Raw genomic sequence first — 21,638 nt, forward strand, 5'->3', positions numbered from 1 at the left:
AAAGACATTCGCGAAGTACTTCACATTTCAGTTGTTTATTTGTCTTGATAAATGTCATATGGTATCTCTGAGATGGAGAAATGAACAACCTTTAGAGTTACATGCAGAAGAAGGGATTCACACAAGGATCGAAGATGGGCTCTCTAGACAGGCCCTAAAATTTTTCCTAAAATCACATGAATGAACACAATCAATTCTAAGAAAGGTCATTAAAAATGAAGGCTATTGATAGCGATTGAAGTCAGAGCAATACAGAATTGATGGAAAATAATGAAATGTTGTGTCTCAGTTTGTTGGTGTTGCCCGCAGACCTAAATGTGACCTCAGAACAGCTTGTCTGTGTGTGGTTTCTGAACCTCAATGGCTGAGAGGCACCGATGAGAAAAGAAGGGGGTGGGGGCAAACATGGACAAAGAAATGCTCAATTATAATTCAATTTGACAAGAGGACATTCATACTTCAAATAAATACATAAATAAATATATTTCTATTGATTTTCGCATAAATATACAGACTTTACTTGACATTTTGGAGAATGGAAACAGATCAGAAGACATTGATTCTTGCCTAATGAAGTTAATAGTACTGCTGTGCAATCCAAAGCCTAAAGATGAGGTCAACATGAACATTAACAGCCACACATGTTGTTTGATCGCAAAACATTTGGTTTGAATTCCTCAATTAAATAATACTATTTAATAGAAATGATCAGAAATGACATGCTGGTGTATCCATTTGAATAGCAGTACCTGATGAGGGAGCATATTTTTGGGGGAGCTGTATCCGATGGGGGAACAGTACCTGATGGGAAAACTGTATCTGATCTAATACTGCCTTGGATAATTGAATAGGCCATAACTATCCTGGTCATTAATCTCCCTTTTTCATAGTTTGCCATTACTGTCTTCACCTACATTTGAGGGATTACTGGAAGGATACATTAAGAAATTGAAGCAGACATGAAACCTTAATACTGCAAAGGTATAGCTGAGCACGACACCAATTCACTTGTGCTTGTCATTACGTTTTGCCTGCTATATCCAAGAATTGTCACAAAGCGTGTCGCAAAACTAACTTCAACCCGTATATGGTACAGTTTTGTCAGGGCAAGAAACTAGGACTGAGCATGCATGCATAGAATGATGTTGCAGACTGGGGTTCTAGCATGGGGTATCTTGCTAGTAGTTGTCCAAAGCAGAGGATCTTCTTCTAGTTTTCATGGTGTATTTGATTTGCCTTTTTTACTCGCTTACAGTTCATAGACCCATTAATGAATGATGGTTGTTTCTTGGAAACATTTTAGCATGATTGTCTGTCTACCGCTGATGAAACTGAGGTTAAGTATACAGTAACATTTCTACACTGCAGTGGGCTTATAGATTATTAGCTGTGATACGAGCGCAAATATCTAATTTATGTAGGCAATACACACTGTGAACTTAGATGCTTTTGCACATTTTACTGTATATCTCTACTGTCAGTGCCTTTAGCTTAGATAACTTCAATTGCTTTCTGTTGTCCTACTCTACTAGTTAGCTACTGTGGTTATATAAACCAGCATACTATATGGCCATCTGCCAAACTGCTCATCATTGGGTAATGATAATACTGTAACATATGCACAAAGTTGGGTTAAACCTAACGTGGTAATGTGCTGTTATACTGTCCATGGCATGTGATTGAAAAACAGGAGTGAACATGTGCTATGCCAGTTGTCATACATTGAGGTGTTCTTTTGCAATGCCTAAGTCAATTCTTAGTTTTTATTTTACATTTATATAAATTCAGTTGTTACATTTTATCTGAGAGGACCTTACTATGAGTCCTCTAATTGTTCCTGTGTTAAATTAGTATGTACACGTGTTTCCACTTAGGAACACAGTCACTAGTGCTTTTAAGTGCTAAGTTAAGTTTTAGGACTTTGACCTGTAATATTGTGTCTCCCAAGAGTTAGGAGCCCATCTTGATGTCAGTTATTTCAAGTGAATAGCTTCAGTGCACACTGAATTACATGTCTGAGAATGACACTGAAATTGATGGTTCACCAGCTTTAGCTTTCAAAATGGAGGCAAGAGTCAGTCAGTAGTTTTGAACTAGCAAGAAAATGCATGTAAACACAAAAAACTAGCAAATTAAATAAAAGCAGACATAGTTTTAGTTATACAAAAAGGACATTCCTTCCCTTTTTGAACTTTCAGTGTTTGCTGAAAGTAGAATTGATCTTCTGAGAGATGACTTGTTCGGATTCTCCATGATTGTTCTGTCTGAAGACGTGGAGGCCATTGCAGTACATGTCTATTAAAGGTCTCTTACAGACCCTACTAAGATCTCAGGATCTCATGCCCTGCCCTGAAGATCCATGTCTATAGAGGGAAAGACAATGGATATCTCATTAGCCTGTTCAGGCCAGTAACGCTTCATCTCATTGGCTGCCTAACTCCCTCCCTCCCTGCAATGTTTGTGTTGTGCTGTCTCGTGTTAGGACACTACAGACGCAGTATGGTGCCATGCAGGTTCAGAGAGCATTGATCTCCCGTTGATCCTTAATCGCTCAGCTCTCACCGTCTGCTTCATGTTGGTGCTGCTGGCAACATTTAACCTGATAAATATTGCCATCTTGTACTAATCTGTGCTTTAATATGATGCATTTGTAATCCCAATATTAAAAGTGTTTAGTTTCAGTCAAGGGGATTAGGATTTGGCCCCCGAGGCAGTCTTTTCTGAAATGATTAAGACATGAACACTGTTTGCACTGGGAGATGGCCTCTTTTTCTTCTCAGGGTCCATATTAGACAACCACCTGGAACAGAGAGCAGGGACTCACTGAGAAATTACACACATTCATAATGAAGTCAATTTGCAGTACAGATCAATATAGTTGTAATAACTCTTTTAGCCCAAAAATGTGGGTGTCTGTAAAAGCAATGGATAATTTAAACAATATCCCAAAATGTGCTTATCATTGGTATACCATTTCCCTGTTCGCCAAAGGTCATACAAATATTTGTATATAAATCAGTAAAATAAGTCTGAGATGTGAATAATTTAATAATTTCTCTTTACCATCGCCCGAGGAGACAACGTCAAATCTCCACATTGGGGTCTGTAAATCCTTTCTTTCCCTCATTTACAAGGACAGGTTTTTCCGTCCTAGTGTGCCAAACGAGAATCTGTAGAGAAATATCAGAGAGTAGAATCAGCATCAGGCAGCACTCTCAGGATCGAACACACACCCATCCACTCCCCCTCTCTCCTCTCCTCTCTGCATGGGCGGTGGTGATGTTCTTCTGAGCATCTACTCCTAGATATAGCAACAAGAGCAGTACAGATGGTACAATAGGAAACCTATCTATAAGAATGTATTCTGGTGTGTCAGCTCGACCTTGCTCAACATTATATGATAGTGAATAGAGAGTGCTCCTGTAGTGGAAAAATAAAAACTTGCTCTTCTTTTTTGCTCTTTGTAAGTGATGCAGCTCGGTTATTTTGGGTGCGTCACATACCGGGAACTATAGCCCCAATCAAGCTTTTGGAGTGGGATGATTTGGCTCTGGAGACCGGACTCACATCCAGGAGAGTGATGGTGGAAATGAAACGACGTATAGAGCTCATTTTCTTCCCCTCAGTCTCTGAGCAGCCCTACCTTTCATCTCCTCCACCTCAGTAATGAATTATGCATGAGGTGTGTTTGAGCTGCCTCCACCAGGAGCAAACTCCCACTTTACCCAGGTGTAGATGAGGTTAATAGTCACACTTGCGTCTGAAGAGGTAGATTATAAGGAGGAGAGTTGCCGGAGCACGACTCATCCCCCATCCCTCGCCCTGTGCTCATCTGGGCTGAATGCATGCTAGGATGCCCCCCCCCCCCCCCCCCTGCTCTTTTCATCTACTCCCCTCCAGGAGTCCTGAATATAATCAGGCTGAATATCCCATAATGTGAGTGTGAGTGGTGGTGGGCTAAGGCCCCTGGGTGACTCCTCTCTGCCCAGGGAGAGGCTTAGCGGCTGGGGCTAGGGCCAGGGCCAGGCAGGGAACAGCGAGGCCGGAGATGAAGTGGGCATGAAACACCACACAGTGCCCTGAAGCCGTTTACAATCACACCCACTATGTGAGGGGAGCCTGCCAGTTACCTAATCGATCCGCTGACATTTTTAGCACCTGGTTATATATGAAGTTGTTTTGAAGAGAGTGAACTTGCCACTGCCTCTGCACTAAAGTTGGATCCACCAGAGGATCATCAGAGTATGGATTTCACATTTGCCTGACATTATATAAAATACCAACAGGTAAAATTATTATATTCTGGTGTAAAATGACAGAGTATAACATGCAAAAATAAAGCATCTATTTTGCTCGATCTACCTTAGTGCAATTAGATGCTTTGGGCTCCAGGTCGTTGAGTGTGACCAGCTCCCGGAGCAGGCTGCTCTCCTGGTAGCCTCCCTTCACTCCCCGCAGCTTGAAGTAGGCCTGGGGCTTGAAGAGGATGAGCCGCAGGTTGATGGCGAAGCCCGCCATGTCGATGGCAAAGGGCCGGTGAGGGTCAAATACAGTCTTCCAGCCGTACACCTTGCCTGCTGCGTTGACCTTGGGCGACTCGTAGCGCAGACCACCAACAAAGGCCACAGGCCATACAGATACCTTCCTTGTTGACCTCATCTGGATAGAGAAGAAGAGAGGACAGAGAGAGTTAAGCATCTTTGCACTGTTTGTATTTTTAATGAACAGGATCAGTGTATCAGTGTCTATATGAGATGTGCCAACAAGGCAAGATACATTAATTACAGGAAACAATAGTTTTAATTCCAAACAATGATACAAATCGAGCCAGAAAATCTGAGAGCTATGGTGTGTATGTTGCATGTATCACAGAAGCCTTACAGGGCCACCGTGCTGGACCCAGCCTAAGAAGAGTAAACGTGGACAGAGCTAAGTGGGTTTGAGGACCAGGGCCATTATACAGAGTGGATTGGGAGAAGAAGAGCAGGTTGGTTGAGGAGATGCTTGAAAGGTGCCGAGCCTCTTCCGTTCCTCAGAGGCTCAGGTTTGTCCTTTAATCTTCCAGTATCAAACGATCTCCCGGCCGCCCGCTCTTTGTCGACTGTATTTCTGCACCACTAGCAGCGAAAGAGAGCCGCCCAAATCATGAAAGGAAGTGTTCTAATGAGGAGGGCTGAACTGTTGAGTAATTTACTCAATGCAGAAGCAATAATAAAGGTGCTGGTGTACTGTTGTGGAAGTGCTTTTTAAATGAGGTGTTTAGCAGGGAGAGGAGATGAGTGTGTGTGTGTGTGTGCTGAGTGGGACAACACTCTGGAAACGGGGCTCGCTCTGTGTGTGTCCCAGTATTCTAGCCGTATCTGATGATAACCCACCAGCCCAGGGGATCAGAGAGGAGACACGTGTGTGAGAACAGGATGGAGGAGGCCCGGGTTTATGAGTGCAGTTTGGAAACACATCTGGGCCACCGAGACCAGGACTTTTCCAGGCTAGCCACACAAATAACATTTTGTATGATAGGGTGTTAGGGATGACATCACCCTCTCCCAAGGGTCATGTGATTTTTGTACATAAGAAAACTGACCTTTATCACAAGCTTAGATCATGCGTCTTTCCTACGAGTGAAATAGCTGTTTTCCTCAATGGTTCGGTTTTGGAATGGAAGTGACTCAAGCATCGTCAAGGGGGTTGCCCCTCTCCCTCCATGCTACAATGTGAAAATGAATGTTTCCAATGCTGCCACTGACGGGAATCATTGCTAAAACAGTACCCCGTCTCTCCTCTGTTTAGAGCTGAGCAAGTGAAAATGCTGCCCAATTTTCGTGGACTTGAAGTGTTTGTGCTAAGCTCTCTCTCTCTCTCTCTCTCTCTCTCTCTCTCTCTCTCTCTCTCTCTCTCTCTCTCTCTCTCTCGCAGTGCATGCTGGGTGTTTTTGGAGTTTGAGTGTTTGGTGTGGAAAGCTCTATCCTAACTAACTTTCTTGATTCCTTTCTTTACATGTTATTTTCTATGGTGGAGGGTTAATGCAATATTTGTTTTAGCGGTATCCAAAGTTTTTTTTCAAAGTTAGGGTGGAAGAGGACAGAGAAACTTTCCTGGGGTTTGGAAGTTGTGGTGTGCGCGATGGCTTCTCAGCCTAGCGCGGAGGAGACGCTGTCTATACAGCATGGATTCAGGTGTGTTCCTGAGAACGGAGTTAAGGTGGAGGAGGTTCTGCTCGCGGTCGGTGAACAGGTAGGAGCTGAGTTTATACATTCTGCTTCTAGAATGAACAAAGCTGTGGTTGTGTTCATGAAAAGGGCTAATTTGGTTGGTAGGCTAATTGCTAGCGGAATATTTGTAAGGGATGTGTTGGTGTCAATTTCACCCCCCTCTACCCCTTCAACAAGAGTTGTAGTGGCAAATTTGCCTCCGTTTATTACGGATGATCAAATTAGGAAAGAGCTGAGTCGTTTTGGTAAGTTTGCTAGCGGTTTCCGTGTACTGTCAGCAGGGTTTCAGGCAGATGCCGTTAAACACGTTGTTTCGTTCCGGAGGCAAGTGTTTATGTTTCTGAACAACAACGAGCAACAGCTAAATGTGCACTTTAAAGTGAGACATGGGGAGGGGCTCTATGCAGGTTTTGCCAGCACAGATAGTCTACGGTGTTTTGAATGTGGGGATTTGGGGCACAAGAGTTTTGCGTGCCCACACAAAGGCCGTAGAAAAGGTGAGGGTACAAGCGCCAGTGGGGGAAATCGAGGTCAAAGTGCAGGGGGTAAGGAGATGCAGACAGCAGAGGCTGGACCTAGTCAGGTTAGAGATGGTGGGGTAGATGAGGCTGGGCCTAGTCAGGCTAGAGATGGTGGGGTAGCTGTAGCTGAGTTTAGTCAGGCTAGAGATGGTGGGGTAGTGGAGGATGGGTCTAGTCAGGCTAGAGATGGTGGGGAAGCAGAGGCCGGGTCTAGTCAGGCTAGAGATGGTGGGGTAGCTGAGGCTGGGCCTAGTTATGCTATGGAGGGTGCTGGGTCTAGGCAGGATATGGATGGTGGTATAGCAGAGGCTGAGTCTAGTCAGGCTATGGATGGTGGGGTAGCTGAGGCTGGCCCTAGTCATGCTATGGAGGGTGGGGTAGCTGAGGCTGGCCCTAGTCATGCTATGGAGGGTGGTGTAGATGATACTGGGTCTAGTCAGGTTATTCTAGTGGATGAGGAGAGTATAGTGGGGAAGTGTAAGAGATTAGGGGGGGAGGAGGAGGGTGTCAAGCGGAAAAGGAAAAAGGGTGTGGACAAAGGCACCATGGAAATGTTGCCTGTTGCTGTGGGTGAGGCCCTAACCAGAGAGAAAGAGCAGGTGGTCAGGGTGGGAGATAGAGAAGAGGAGGAAAGTGAGTCTGAGGAAGAGGATGAGGAGTTATTTTTTTCAGACTCCTCTTCAATTGGCCCGGAGCTGACAGCCAGTCAACCAGAGGGGTCTAAGTACACGTTGAGAGAACTGACAAGGTTCCTAAATGAGACTAAGGGGAAAAAAGTTAATCTTGAGGCTTTTTTTCCTGATCCTAGAAAGTTTGTAAGATCAGTACAACATGCTATGAGAAATGAGGGGCATGGTGTCCTCTCACCCAAGAAACGGTTTAGGTTGAGGAAGTGGGTCACAACAGTGCGTAAAGGTTTACCTTCAGACACTGTTTAAATGTTTAATTTCTTTCTGACACTGGGGCTTTTTGAGCTTTGCTATTGGTCTATTTCTCTGCTGGCTTTTCTCCCACTTCTTATGGAGACTCTTCGGGTAGGCTCGCTTAATATAAATGGCGCCAGAGATGCGGGAAAGAGGAGTGTGTTGGGTGAATATGTAAAACAAAAAAAAGTACATGTGTTATTTCTGCAGGAGACGCATAGTGATGTGGTGAATGAAGTTGATTGGGGGCTCTGGTGGAAAGGGGCAAGTGTGTTGAGCCATGGGACAAATCTTAGTGCAGGGGTGGCAGTCCTTTTTGCACCGGGTCTGTCTGTAAAAATTTGCTCCTCAAAGGAAGTGTGTAAGGGTAGGTTGCTTGTTGTTAAAGCAGAAATTAACAGCATGGGTTTTGTTTTTATAAATGTGTATGCGCCTAACACAGGGAGAGAAAGAGGGGTTCTATTTGGGAGTCTTAGACAGGAACTCTCACAAGTAGCGCCTGAGGAGACGCTGGTGATCGGAGGTGACTGGAACTGTACAATGGTTTTTACAAAAGACAGAAATGGGGAAGAGCCTCATTCAGTGTCAGTGGGAGTGTTAGGGGACATCATTAATCAGTTTGACCTAGTGGATGTTTGGAGAACTAAACATCCAAACACAAGACAGTATACATGGGTGAAGGTTTTTGGGGCTAGGGTGAGTGCAGCCCGACTTGATCGTTTTTACATATCTAGGAATCAGAGCAATAGGCTGCTGGGCGCTACCATTCTCCCAGTGGGGTTTTCGGACCATCACATAACCATGGCTCGGCTGTCTATTTCACCAGGGCCCCGGCAGGCATCTTATTGGAAGTTCAATGTAAAGCTCTTACAAGATGCCACTTTTTGCTCAGTTTTCCAGACCTTTTGGGAAAGGTGGGGGCAGCGAAGAGAGGAGTATGAGTCTCTGAGTCAATGGTGGGATGTGGGGAAAGTGCAGATTCGGCTTTTCTGTCAACAGTACACAGCTCTCTCATCATCAGAGGCTAGGAGAGTATTGGGGGAACTAGAGCGGTGTATTAGTGAGATGGAGGTAGAGATGGTGGGGCAAGGCAATGTAGGCCTCCAGGCTAATTTAGCCGAATTACGTAGGGACCTGGGCAGTTTTTTCCAGGTTAAAGCAAAGGGAGCACTTGTAAGAGCTAGGTTCTCCATGCTCAAGGAGATGGATGCTCCCAGCTCCTTCTTCTTTGGTTTGGAAAGACAGAGCAGTGAAGCCAAGGGTATGCATTGTCTACGGCTGTCTGATGGGCGGGTGACCTCTGTGGTGGGGGAGATGCGGGAGCGGACTGTGGAGTTTTATACTGAATTGTATAGGGCAGAAATGTGTGATCCTATGTGTGCTCAGGTCTTGTTCGCAGGACTCCCTAAGCTCTCTCGGGCACAGAGGGATGAAATGGACATTCCTCTGTTGTCACATGAACTGGCAGAGGCCGTAACCCAGATGTCCCCCGGTCGTGCACCGGGGGTCGATGGACTCCCAGTGGAGTTTTACAAAAAATTCTGGGGAATAATTGGACAGGACTTCTTTTGCGTCTTGCGTGAATGCATCGGGGTAGGAGAGTTGCCGATGAGCTGCCGTCGGGCGGCTCTGACTCTCCTGCCCAAAAAAGGGGACTTGTGTGAACTTAAGAACTGGAGGCCTGTGGCATTACTCTGTGCGGACTACAAGATTTTTGCCAAGGTCCTCTCTAACAGACTGAAGTCCCATCTGGACTCTATAATACACAAGGACCAGACATATTGTGTACCGGGACGCTCAATCACGGACAACTTGTTCTTGATTAGGGACATGTTGGACTTGTCGAGAGGTTCTAATGTGAACTTTGGACTGGTCTCTTTAGATCAAGAGAAGGCTTTTGATAGAGTGGATCATGAGTATCTGTTTAATGTGATGTCTGTGTTTGGGTTTGGGAAGAGTTTTGTGACCTGTGTGAAGCTGTTGTATGCTGGGGTGTCATGTATGGTTAAGGTGGGAGGGGGGCTCAGTAGGCCAGTCTGGGTGAGACGGGGCATTAGACAAGGATGCCCTCTATCTGGGCAGCTATACACACTAGCCATTGAGCCTTTTTTAGGACTGCTACGCAGGAGACTGCAGGGAGTGTGCTGGACAGGCATGGGTGTGGTGACAGGAATAGCAGTCTCAGCATACGCAGATGATGTTTCTGTGATGGTCAGGGATGGGCAAGATATGCAGGAACTAGAGACCAGTCTGAAGGTGTACGAGGGAGCTTCATCAGCTAAGGTAAACTGGGGAAAGAGCAAAGCTCTGTTATGTGGGGCATGGGGGGATAGGGCTCCTCCTCTGCTTCCAGGGGGTTTGCAGTGGGGTTGTGAAGGGCTTAAAGTGTTGGGGGTGTACCTGGGCTCGGAGAGGTGGGTCAGGAAGAACTGGGAGGGGCTGTCACAGGCAGTGGTGTCAAGACTGGCCAGGTGGAGGTGGCTCCTATCCCAAGTGTCATATAGAGGGAGGGTGCTGATAATTAACAACCTGGTGGCATCTTCCTTGTGGCATAAACTGGCTGTCCTCAACCCCCCCGCCGGTCTGCTTGCAGACCTGCAACGCAAGCTGGTGGATTTCTTTTGGTCGGGACATCACTGGCTGAAGGCAGCAGTGTTGTACATGACCGTCCACGAAGGAGGACAGGGCCTGGTGGAACTGGAGAGCAGGATGGCTGCTTTCCGGCTAAAGGCGGTGCAGAGACTGCTGTATCATACCGATGTTGGCTGGAGGGAACCAGCATGCGCACTGCTGAGGAGAGCTGGTGGATTAGGGTTGGACCGGCAGCTGTTCCTCATGAAGCTGGAGAGGCTGAGTACAGCAGGTCTCTCAGAGTTTTACTCTGCGGTGCTGAGGGCCTGGCAGCTGCTAAGGCCCATACGAGAAGGGGGTGTGGAGCCTGGGCAGTGGGTGTGGGAGGAGCCTATTTTCCACAACCCAGCCATCCCTTTGAGATCGGTTCAGTCTGCCACCCTGCAGAGGCAACTGATGGCAGGGGGTTTACGAAGGCTAGGTGACCTGAGACTGCTGGGAGAGGAGGGGTGGAAAACCCCGGAGGTCTTGGCGCAACAAACAGGAATAACGTCTCTTAGACTGTTGGAGAGATTCCTGGAGGAGGTCCAGGAGGCACTGTCTGAGCAGGTAAGGGGGGTGTTTGAGAGGCCAAAGGGAGAGGGGCCACCAATGTTTCCGCCACTGCAGGTGACGGCAGAGACTGGAGACTGGCAAGGGGGTCTGGAGGACTTGTTAGATTTTAACACTCCGAGCCTGGGGGAATTTGAGGGGGTGGGAGGTAAAGCTCTCTACAACCTCTGCGTTAAGGTTAGGAACATTAGAAGTCTAACAGGAGTGAAGGCACATCAGTGGCAGGGGGTATGTGGGGCGGAGAGTATGGTGGGTTTTAGATGGAGGGCGCTCTACAAACCCCCAGTACCAAAGAGGTCAGGGGACCTCCAGTGGAGGGTTCTTCATGGAGCCCTGGCCACTAACAGCTGGTTGGCACGTGTTGATCCGGGAATTGGGCAGGGGTGTCCTTTCTGTCAAATGAATGAAACTGTGATTCATGTGTTTTCTGTGTGCACCAGGTTAATGCCATTAATGTCTCTGTTGGAATGTCTGTGTGAGAGGTTGGGGGTGGTTTTTGCTGTTGGGATGTTTATAATGGGATACAGGTATTCGAGTAAGGAGAAAGAAAAATGTGTTTTGTTGAATTTTCTGTTTGCTCAGGCAAAATTAGCTATTTGGCTAACAAGGAGAAACAGGGTCAAAGGTGGGGGGATAACAGACCCTTTACTATTGTTTAATGGGATGGTCTCTGCGCGCCTTAGGGTTGAGTTTGAGTTCTATAAACTGATCAAATGTGTGGAGATGTTTGAGGAGATATGGTGTGTTGGGGGGGCTGTCTGTATTGCTGGGGAAGATGTTTTGGATATACGGTTGTAGGAGAGGGTATTGTTTTTGTGTATGGTGATGTTGGTTTGTATCATGTGGTAGATGGAAAGGTGAGTATGGTACATGTATGCAGTACAGGATATATTTTTGTTTTTTTATTTTAGGGGGGGGTGGTTTTTAAATGAAATGAGAATGTTTCAATAAAGAAAGACAAAAAGTCAAAAGTCTCTCTCTCTCTCTCTCTCTCTCTCTCTCTCTCTCTCTCTCTCTCTCTCTCTCTCTCTCTCTCTCTCTCTCTCTCTCTCTCTCTCTCTCTCTCTCTCTCTCTCTCTCTCACTCTCTCTCTAAAATCCCGAACTCTCTCTCTAAAATCCCGAACTCTCCAGGTGTATTAATCAATCTGAAGCGGAGGAGATGGGGATCTGTACTGGTTCACAGAGGCTCTAGAGTGAGTTGTCATCAGAACAGGCTGATACTGCTATCGTGTGATTATACTGCTATAGGTTGATTATCTGTCTTTAATACATGGAATTGGTGGCTTAGTCCATAGAGAACACAGAAGAAAATGGTTAGTTCAACTCCTAAACTGTGGCCCATTTTCATCAGTACACCACATGATACCTAAGCCAGAAGCAATATCATTCTATTGACCTTTTATATCAAATACTTATTTTATCATTTTAAAAAGTATTCAATTTAGGTGATATTCTATTCTAAGTGATCTGGTTCACAATGTTGAATGTGGATGCTGAAGGAGAATAGAGAAGGATAGATATGATAAAAATAGAGAGGCAGACGCTGCCTGTAAATACTCCTTGTGGCTTTGGAAAGGCAACATAAGCATTTTTATGAAAGCTTAATAATTAATGCACCCCTTTACAGTGACGAAGTTTAACTATGGCAGATGCATATTTCATGAGCTACACTACATGACCAAAAGTATGTGGACACCTGCTCATCGAACATCTCATTCCAAAATCATGGGCATTATTATGGAGTTGGTCCCCCCTTTGCTGATATTACAGCCTCCACTCTTCTGGGAAGGCTTTCCAATAAATGTTGGAACATTGCTGTGGGGACTTGCTTCCATTCAGCCACAAGAGCATTAGTGAGGTCGGGCACTGATGTTGGGCGATTAGGCCTGGCTCGCAGTCTGCTTTCCAATTCATCCCAAAGGTGTTCGATGGGGTTGAGGTCAGGGCTCTGTGAAAAACAGCCCCAGACCATTATTCCTCCTCCACCAAACTTTACCGTTGGCACTATACATTGGGGCAGGTAGCGTTCTCCTGGCACCCACTAAACCCAGATTTGTCTGTCGGACTGCCAGATGGTGGATCATGATTCATCACTCCAGAGAATGAGTTTCCACTGCTCCAGAGTCAAATGGCGGCGAGCTTTACACCACTCCAGCCGGTGTACTTGGCATCGCGCATGGTGATCTTAGGCTTGTGTGCGGCTGCTCGGCCATGGAAAACCATTTCATGAAGCTCCAGACGAACAGTTATTGTGCTGATGTTGCTTCCAGAGGCAGTTTGGAACTTGGTAGTGAGTGTTGCAACCGAGGACAGACGATTTTTCGCTCTACGCGCTTCAGCACTCAGTGGTCCCATTCTGTGAGCTTGTGTGGCCTACCACTTCGTGGCTGAGCCGTTGTTGCTCCTAGACATTTCCACTTCACAATAACAGCAATTACAGTTGATCGGGCAGCTCTAGCAGGGCAGAAATTTGACAAGCTGACTTGTTGGAAAGGTGGCATCCCATAACGGTGCCACGTTGAATGTCACTGAGCTCTTCAGCATGGGCCATTCTACTGCCAATGTTTGTCTATGGAGATTGCATGACGGTGTGCTCAATTTTATGCACCTGTCAGCAACGGGTGTGGCTGAAATAGCCAAATCCACTAATTTGAAGGGGTGTCCACATACCTTTGTGTATATATACAATATTTTACTTTTAACAATTTACAGCAGAGTCTCTACCCATGTCTCTCGACATGGAATGTTTCCCATGGTTTGGTCTGGACTTAAAACGGGGTGTAGAGAAACACAATTTTGCTTCTGCTCTGAGTGAGAGAATCTGCTTAATGTGATGTAATGGAGCAACAACAGAAGGTTAGGTTGGCCATTACAGTTCCTTTCTGTACGTATTTGATTCAGCCGTTGTTTTTGTAACCTGTCGTATTATCGTATTACTGACAACTCTGGGCAAGAGTTCATGACATTACACTCTTAGAAAAAAGGGTTCCAAAAGGGTTCTTCAGCTGTCAGCATAAGATAACCCTTTTTGGTTCAACGTAGAACACTTTTTGGTTCCAGGCAGAACTATTTTGGGTTCCATGGAAAACCCTCTGGGGAAAGGGCTCTATGTGTAACCCAACAGGGTTCTACCTGGAATCAAAAGGGTTCTTTCTGGAACCAAAAAGGGTTCTTCAAAGGGTTCTCCTATGGGGACAGCAGAAGAACCCTTTTAGGTTCTGGATAGCATCTATTTTATATGAGTGTATGAATGATTTAATTTGTACCAGTTTTCATATTTCAAATGTCAGGTCAAGCTGAACAAGCTGGCATCTTTCCATTCAGGTTAATTCAAGTCCAGATCACAACAACATGGCATATCCAACTGCAATCTCTTAGATGGATGTCTACTTTCAACCTCTTTACATGTAGCTGTTATAGCCATCCCCTCCATGACTTACACCTGTTAGCAGGTCAATGAGAATGGTCTGATATTTACTGCTCTGTCAGTTGGGTCGGAGTGGTTTCTCACTGACTCTCTCTATCGGTCAGCCCAGAGGCAGCTAGCTCAAGCTCAGCCCTATAGGTTGTTACTCTCCCCTATAAAGAGCGCTGGTGCTGGGTGTAAGTGATGGAAGGATTCTAGGGAGAGGGAGAGCACTCTGCCTGATTTCCAGGGAAAGGTAATAACGGACCCATCGATACGGATCGCACCATTTACAACCTGCCCCCTTCACACTAACAAGACCTAAGGCTAATGCCTCATGGCCTAACAGCATCCATTCAAGCCAATCTGTCTTGAGTCAAAATGGATGGCCTGAATCACTGATTACTAAGTTCAAACTTATCCTCGGACCACTGTTGTTGGCAATGGGAATCAAAATATTTCAGGTAATAACCACAATATATTACTACTGTACTAGGAGTAGGAGTAGCCACCATTCATGTTAAAATAAATAAAACAACAAAAATATGTACATTATGTGCCGTAAACTCCCCACTACCATTATATTCAGTGACACTAAAGTGAATCTAGTGGACCATATGTGGCCATGAGATGCCAGTGCGCCCCAGGCCTGTACTGACCTCCTCAAACAGCTCCAGGCTATAGGTGTTGTCGTCATCAGCGAAGTAGACAATGCCCGCCTGGCTGCTGTTGGAGTTGAAGGTCTCTCTGAGCCAGCGCAGTGCCAGGTTCCTCTGCATGGTGCCCCGGGGTATCCTGGGATCCCGCGTGTCCGCACGCAGCTTATAGTTCCTGGGAGTCTCCACGTTCAGGTGGGTGTAGTTGAGACCCGTTTCCCTGAGCATGCGTGTAACGAGCGGGGTCCTCCTCTGAGAGTCCTCCACCAGGATCCAGTGCAGGTTGGCCACGTGGAGGAAGGTGTTGGCCAGCCGCGTCAGCTCTGCCTTCTGGACTGGGCGGCTGTAGGTGGGGGTGATTATGTGGATGGTGGGCAGCCCGTCGGACCATGGCGGCGGCCGCGTGTACACGTACTCCGTCCTCACCACCTCCACTATGTCCTTATCAGAGGAGCAGTACTCCTTAGAGTCGCTGGCCTGGCCCGCCTCCCTCCGCCCTCTGTCGGCTCCGTCATCTGCAGGGGAACAGGAAGACATGTAAGGCATTAGCACGCCCCGGGAGCGGGGTCGCCCGCTGTATAATCTCAGGTGACACAATGCAAGAGGCAAGTACCTGCGAGTCGGTGTCGATGGACTGCAAGCCTCTCTGGTATGATAAAGATCTCTTTTACTAGGTGGTGACAGGCTGCAAAAAGCGAAAGCAGGCAGCGTGAGGTGAGCGGACATCATGGCTACAGTATGGTTAGGGCAGCGGCTCCCCTGGCTGCCCCTACTCATTCAGCTGGAACAGCCGTGGCAGGGACAGGGTCTATTCCAGGAGTGGAGCTATGATTATGTGGCCCCTATAGCCCTCTATGTTGGATAGAATATCATTATTGGATCATTAACATAGTTCATTTCTCCCCACATTGTTCCATAGCTAATGGCAATCTTTATCGGTGCTCAGTTAGAGCGGAGGATCCTCTTTCAGACATAAAAATTGTATTTCTGCGTCACACAGCAGATTAACACAATCTCCTGATGGCCAGATGTTCTGCGGTGGCTGACAGAAAGCAATCTGGCAACCCCCTGCTCCTTTTAAGACCAAACAAAGAGAAGGCTGCAGATGATTTGTGGAAACCTGCCTATATTACCTTGATGGCAAATGGAAAGAGACAAAGAACGCTATTGATTTACTGTCACCTTAAAGGCCCAGTGCTGTCAAAAATAAAATGTTTCTGCGTTTTATATATACAGTGGGGAGAACAAGTATTTGATACACTGCCGATTTTGCAAGTTTTCCTACTTACAAAGCATGTAGAGGTCTGTAATTTTTTATCATAGGTACACTTCAACTGTGAGAGACAGAATCTAAAACAAAAATCCAGAAAATCACATTGTATGATTTTTAAGTAATTCATTTGCATTTTATTGCATGACATAAGTATTTGATCACCTACCAACCAGTAAGAATTCCGGCTCTCACAGTCCTGTTAGTTTTTCTTTAAGAAGCCCTCCTGTTCTCCACTCATTACCTGTATTAACTGCACCTGTTTGAACTCGTTACCTGTATAAAAGACACCTGTCCACACACTCAATCAAACAGACTCCAACCTCTCCACAATGGCCAAGACCAGAGAGCTGTGTAAGGACATCAGGGATAAAATTGTAGACCTGCACAAGGCTGGGATGGGCTACAGGACAATAGGTAAGCAGCTTGGTGAGAAGGCAACAACTGTTGGTGCAATTATTAGAAAATGGAAGAAGTTCAAGATGACGTCAATCACCCTCAGTCTGGGGCTCCATGCAAGATATCACCTCGTGGGGCATCAATGATCATGAGGAAGGTGAGGGATCAGCCCAGAACTACACGGCAGGACCTGGTCAATGACCTGAAGAGAGCTGGGACCACAGTCTCAAAGAAAACCATTAGTAACACACTACGCCGTCATGGATTTAAATCCTGCAGCGCACGCAAGGTCCCCCTGCTCAAGCCAGCGCAAGTCCAGGCCCGTCTGAAGTTTGCCAATGACCATCTGGATGATCCAGAGGAGGAATGGGAGAAGGTCATGTGGTCTGATGAGACAAAAATAGAGCTTTTTGGTCTAAAGTCCACTCGCCGTGTTTGGAGGAAGAAGAAGGATGAGTACAACCCCAAGAACATCATCCCAACCGTGAAGCATGGAGGTGGAAACATCATTCTTGGGGATGCTTTTCTGCAAAGGGGACAGGACGACTGCACCGTATTGAGGGGAGGATGGATGGGGCCATGTATCGCGAGATCTTGGCCAACAACCTCCTTCCCTCAGTAAGAGCATTGAAGATGGGTCGTGGCTGGGTCTTCCAGCATGACAACGACCCGAAACACACAGCCAGGGCAACTAAGGAGTGGCTCCGTAAGAAGCATCTCAAGGTCCTGGAGTGGCCTAGCCAGTCTCCAGACCTGAACCCAATAGAAATCTTTGGAGGGAGCTGAAAGTCCGTATTGCCCAGCGACAGCCCCGAAACCTGAAGGATCTGGAGAAGGTCTGTATGGAGGAGTGGGCCAAAATCACTGCTGCAGTGTGTGCAAACCTGGTCAAGAACTACGGGAAACATATGATCTCTGTAATTGCAAACAAAGGTTTCTGTACCAAATATTAAGTTCTGCTTTTCTGATGTATCAAATACTTATGTCATGCAATAAAATGCAAATGAATTACTTAAAAATCATACAATGTGATTTTCTGGATTTTTGTTTTAGATTCCGTCTCTCACAGTTGAAGTGTACCTATGATAAAAATTACAGACCTCTACATGCTTTGTAAGTAGGAAAACCTGCAAAATCGGCAGTGTATCAAATACTTGTTCTCCCCACTGTATATATATATTGCCACACCGAGGTTGGTATAATACTGTGACATTGTGAAAATTATGCTAATGCTGTTTTAGTGTAAGAGCTGTTTGAAAAGACCAGAATTTTTGGCCTACCTGGCGACATCACCCGGCGGTATAAGTTAATAGACCAATAACAAACAGTTTCAAACCTCTCTGCCAAAAACGGCTAGCTTCAGGTTACATATCCCTCCCATTAGTTTCATCCAATTAGGCTTCTCACTCAGACCACTCCCACAGTCCTAGTAAAATTCTTGCTTGAGATATTGCTATTGTTGTTTCTTTTTGACCTTTTTAATTTAAAAAAGTAATAGTAAGGTACTTCATTGTTACCCAGAAATGATTTGATATTGAGATAAAAACAGCTGCATTGGAACTTTTTAATATGGTTCTGTTCACCAGACAGAGTACTGTACTCACACTGTTGGTTTATTATGGTCACTTAGGGTCACATTTATGGGGGGGGGGGGTTCATAATGTGAGAGTGTGGTAACATCTCAGGCTTGTGTACAGTATGTGGAAGCCGCACAAACATATTGACTCAGGAGATTCAATAAAGCCTGCCTGGAAGCTATTAGGGAACAGTGATTATTATTTCAGATGCTGATTAAAGGGCATTAGAAATTAATTTAGTCTCCTTTTGATTTGAAAAGTCTGCTACAGTTTAACTGCTAAATAGATTAGCTGAATGACTGCTGAAGACCATAGCACCAAGCACAAGCTGCAGATGGGGCTGTGTGAATCAAAGGACACTTACCAAGAAGTGCGTTTTTGATAGCCTTAACTGACAAATGACCTATGTTACAGTCTGATAATGCACACCACCACATAGGGATCTGTAACAGACTCTGTGGAGGCATGTGTTGTACTGTATGTACTGTACCATGATGTTCTGTAACTGGGCATGTGACCTGATTGGATTGGATGAATTAGCTATTGAATATTTCTACACCATTCAACAGAGGACCTATGAGAAAGTGGAGGATGTACCCTTGCGGATGGCGAGCAGCGGAGCGATTGCGCTTTGGTGCCAAACGGTGATGAGCAGAGTCCACGGTAACACTATCAACACGATGGCAAGAATGTCTCTTCTCTTCGGCATCTCCAGGATTGGTTTTATGTCTCGTCATTACCTGCCAGGAGAGAGGAGGAGCGACAAACATGTCAGCAACAAAGGCCTCTAGCTAAATTATCCACTCTGAATTGTATTTCAAAATGACAAGATGTGGTGGGTTGGCTGAGAGAGCCACTGACTTTTTCTACCCTGAGGAAGGTGACAGTCTTTTAGCACAGCGATATAATACCACGTCAATTCTGTTTATCTTCCCGGGGTATAAATACTCCATTTATACACATGCTGTCAGGCAGAAGGCTTAATTTCCAAAGTGTGAATGCATCTGACACATAAACATAAGCCCCATAAAAGCCTTCCACTGATAAAGAAATGGGTCAAGAAGAGTTTTAAGCAGTTTTTTTCTGCCGCAGTGGAGAGCAGGCAGAGGGAAGTCCTCAGAGGAAATTGCCATTGTTGTGCTGCCTGAGTTTCTAGAACTGTATACAGACAGGCACTATGTGGAACAAATCATTTTGCCCATTTTGAATATGCACATTTCATTGCTTTGGAATATCAGTGATTCGACTGATGGATCAATGTGTTTGTGCTGTGGAAGGCATCCGTGCTGTGAGACTACTATGGTATCATGCACTCATTAAAGCCTATCATAAGCTGACCTATGGCCATATTACAATGGCTGAATGTATTGTGCTAAACATGTTGATGAGTATGGTAAATGACTATGATTCCTCACCCACGGTTAGAACTGGATCACGGCACCATCAATGGTGCAGCTGGAGGAGCCAGGCCCACACAGCGCAGCAGCAGCACGTCTAGCAGAGTGGTGTGATCGTCCACGACATCTCAACCAGCCATGCCTCCTCCTCACACACCCAGGAAACACCACCCGGAGACCTGGATGGAAAACAACCTGTCAGGGCTTAGTCACCGCATTATATCATCAGTCAGTCACATTATAGGAAGACATGACATCAGTCACATTAGGATGCCATTCAGACCAAACCCTTCCAGAAACACAGCCCCATGTTTACCAGCACTCCAAAGATGACAACATCAACTCAGTGAGCTTCATTCTTGTGTCAACTCTAGGAGTCAATAACTGTACTCAAGTATCGGAAAAGGTTGCCTAGCAATCTAACTCAACTGCATGTGCATCCACAATGTAATGTCCCTGTCTCAACCATCACAGAACTACCATTCAAGAGCAGGAGCAGCGGAGGACTAAAGTACAGAACTCCAATTAGGGCTAACGTCATTCCCCACTGGGAAAAAACTGGTTGAATCATCATTGTTTCCACGTCAGGGCTCCCCAACTAGCAGGCCGGGCCCAGGTTTTAACCTCCCACTCCCCCTCCAAGTTTCCAGAGAAAAAAGCAACACATTTTAATTGTTGGACATAAACACCTGTCAAAACACCAGGAAATCAACTCCATGTGATTTACATTTTGGAAATCTGTTTCCAAGTATTCCCAAGCATAATAGAGAGATATGTGATCGTATACAAATATAAGCAAGGTTTGAAAGAATTATGTTTTAGTCAAATACTATATCTGCTTGGGCTTCTTGCGGTCAATTTGCAGTCTGCAAATTATTTGTGTGATCATGTTACTGACCCCCAACCATCCACTCAAGAAAATAATCGTCCAGTGACTGAATCTAGTTGAGGATCCCTGATCTATGTGATGATGTTGAATCAACGTGGAAAACTTATGGGATTTGCAAAAAGCCATCAACGTCAAGGCATTTCTATTTTTTTCACCTAACTTTGAACCTAAATCCAATGAGAGGTAACAATGAAGGTTAGTTGACAACTCAACCAAATGTGAATCAAAACTAGACGTTGAATGGACGTCTGTGCCCAGTGGGTCCTGTTTACAGAAGGAATCTGTGGCAGTGACAGGTTGTTTTCATTTCTCCCTAAGATATGGATACTGGGAGAAGAGCATACAGCCACTTCTCTTGCCAAGATTCTGGTGCTGTGGATGGAGAATGGTGATGTTATGAAACAATTAGCATCCTATCTCGTCCAAAAGAATGGGAATGAATGAATGCCACAGTGAGCCAGGATGTCTGTGTATGCTGCAGCTCAGATATTGGTCGGCTGCAGACCGACTGGGTGTATAATTTTAGACACTTTGTGATGGAAGATCAAATGAACTGCAAAGATGTTTCTTTTATCTTCTTCAGAGCGAACAACAGGGGCCCAGTCTTTTATTGAGGCATAGTATAAATGCAAATTGCCTCTGACCTGGTAATTCGGTAGGGAGTGTATTTGCTTGAAATGCACAAGATTTCTAAACAATCTCTCCTCACAACGACCAAGCTCGTCCAATTTACAGAATGTTTTCTGAGAATTCAGACCAAGCAGATGAAAGCATGACAATCAGGAACACTATTTTGAATGGACTGAGTGGAAGTGGAACAGATGGAGAATACTTCACTGTATTGACAAAAATATCCGTGCTTGCTTCTATCATCACTGCATCCATGCTCACAAAGCACAGTGATGTAGGTTACATGTTTCTCGATGGGAGTGCTGCAAGAAAACGTCCCCTTTCCTCAGCTCAACACATTGTGATGGATCAGAATAAGACAAACAACCTGGACATTGTACAGCACAACAATCTGTCAACATTTCAGTCTGTCTTTCCTTTCTCAGAGAGAACTAGATAACAGATGCATCCTGACAGCCTTCAGCTTCTCTCTACAGTGTTATGTTATAAATATTGATTGAAAAGGATAAACATGCTATGGTCTTAATCATCAAGAAATCATTAGAAAAACAAAGTCCAAATATTCCCAAATTC

General features: G+C 45.5%; 1 protein-coding gene across 4 annotated transcripts in view; it reads right to left on the reverse strand.

Moving 5' to 3' along the window:
* Window positions 1–19: 19 nt before the first annotated feature.
* The window catches only part of LOC139548152 (galactosylgalactosylxylosylprotein 3-beta-glucuronosyltransferase 1-like), a 112,801-nt gene continuing 91,182 nt past the window's right edge, over window positions 20–21,638 (reverse strand). For 2 of the 4 annotated variants that reach the window (XM_071357599.1, XM_071357597.1), the window contains 7 exons: window positions 19,565–19,725; window positions 18,747–18,889; window positions 15,517–15,588; window positions 14,907–15,418; window positions 4,363–4,659; window positions 3,064–3,170; window positions 20–2,800 (listed from right to left, as the gene is read on the reverse strand). In XM_071357599.1, coding sequence (XP_071213700.1) covers window positions 3,084–3,170; window positions 4,363–4,659; window positions 14,907–15,418; window positions 15,517–15,588; window positions 18,747–18,858 — 1,080 coding nt within the window. In that variant the 5' untranslated portion in view covers window positions 18,859–18,889; window positions 19,565–19,725 and the 3' untranslated portion in view covers window positions 20–2,800; window positions 3,064–3,083. Of the gene's footprint in view, window positions 2,801–3,063; window positions 3,171–4,362; window positions 4,660–14,906; window positions 15,419–15,516; window positions 15,589–18,746; window positions 18,890–19,564; window positions 19,742–21,638 lie in introns of all 4 variants that reach the window. The other 2 variants (XM_071357598.1, XM_071357600.1) reach the window with 2 other exon arrangements.

The sequence above is a fragment of the Salvelinus alpinus genome, chromosome 21 (genome assembly GCF_045679555.1).
Source record: "Salvelinus alpinus chromosome 21, SLU_Salpinus.1, whole genome shotgun sequence".
Taxonomy (NCBI): domain Eukaryota; kingdom Metazoa; phylum Chordata; class Actinopteri; order Salmoniformes; family Salmonidae; genus Salvelinus; species Salvelinus alpinus.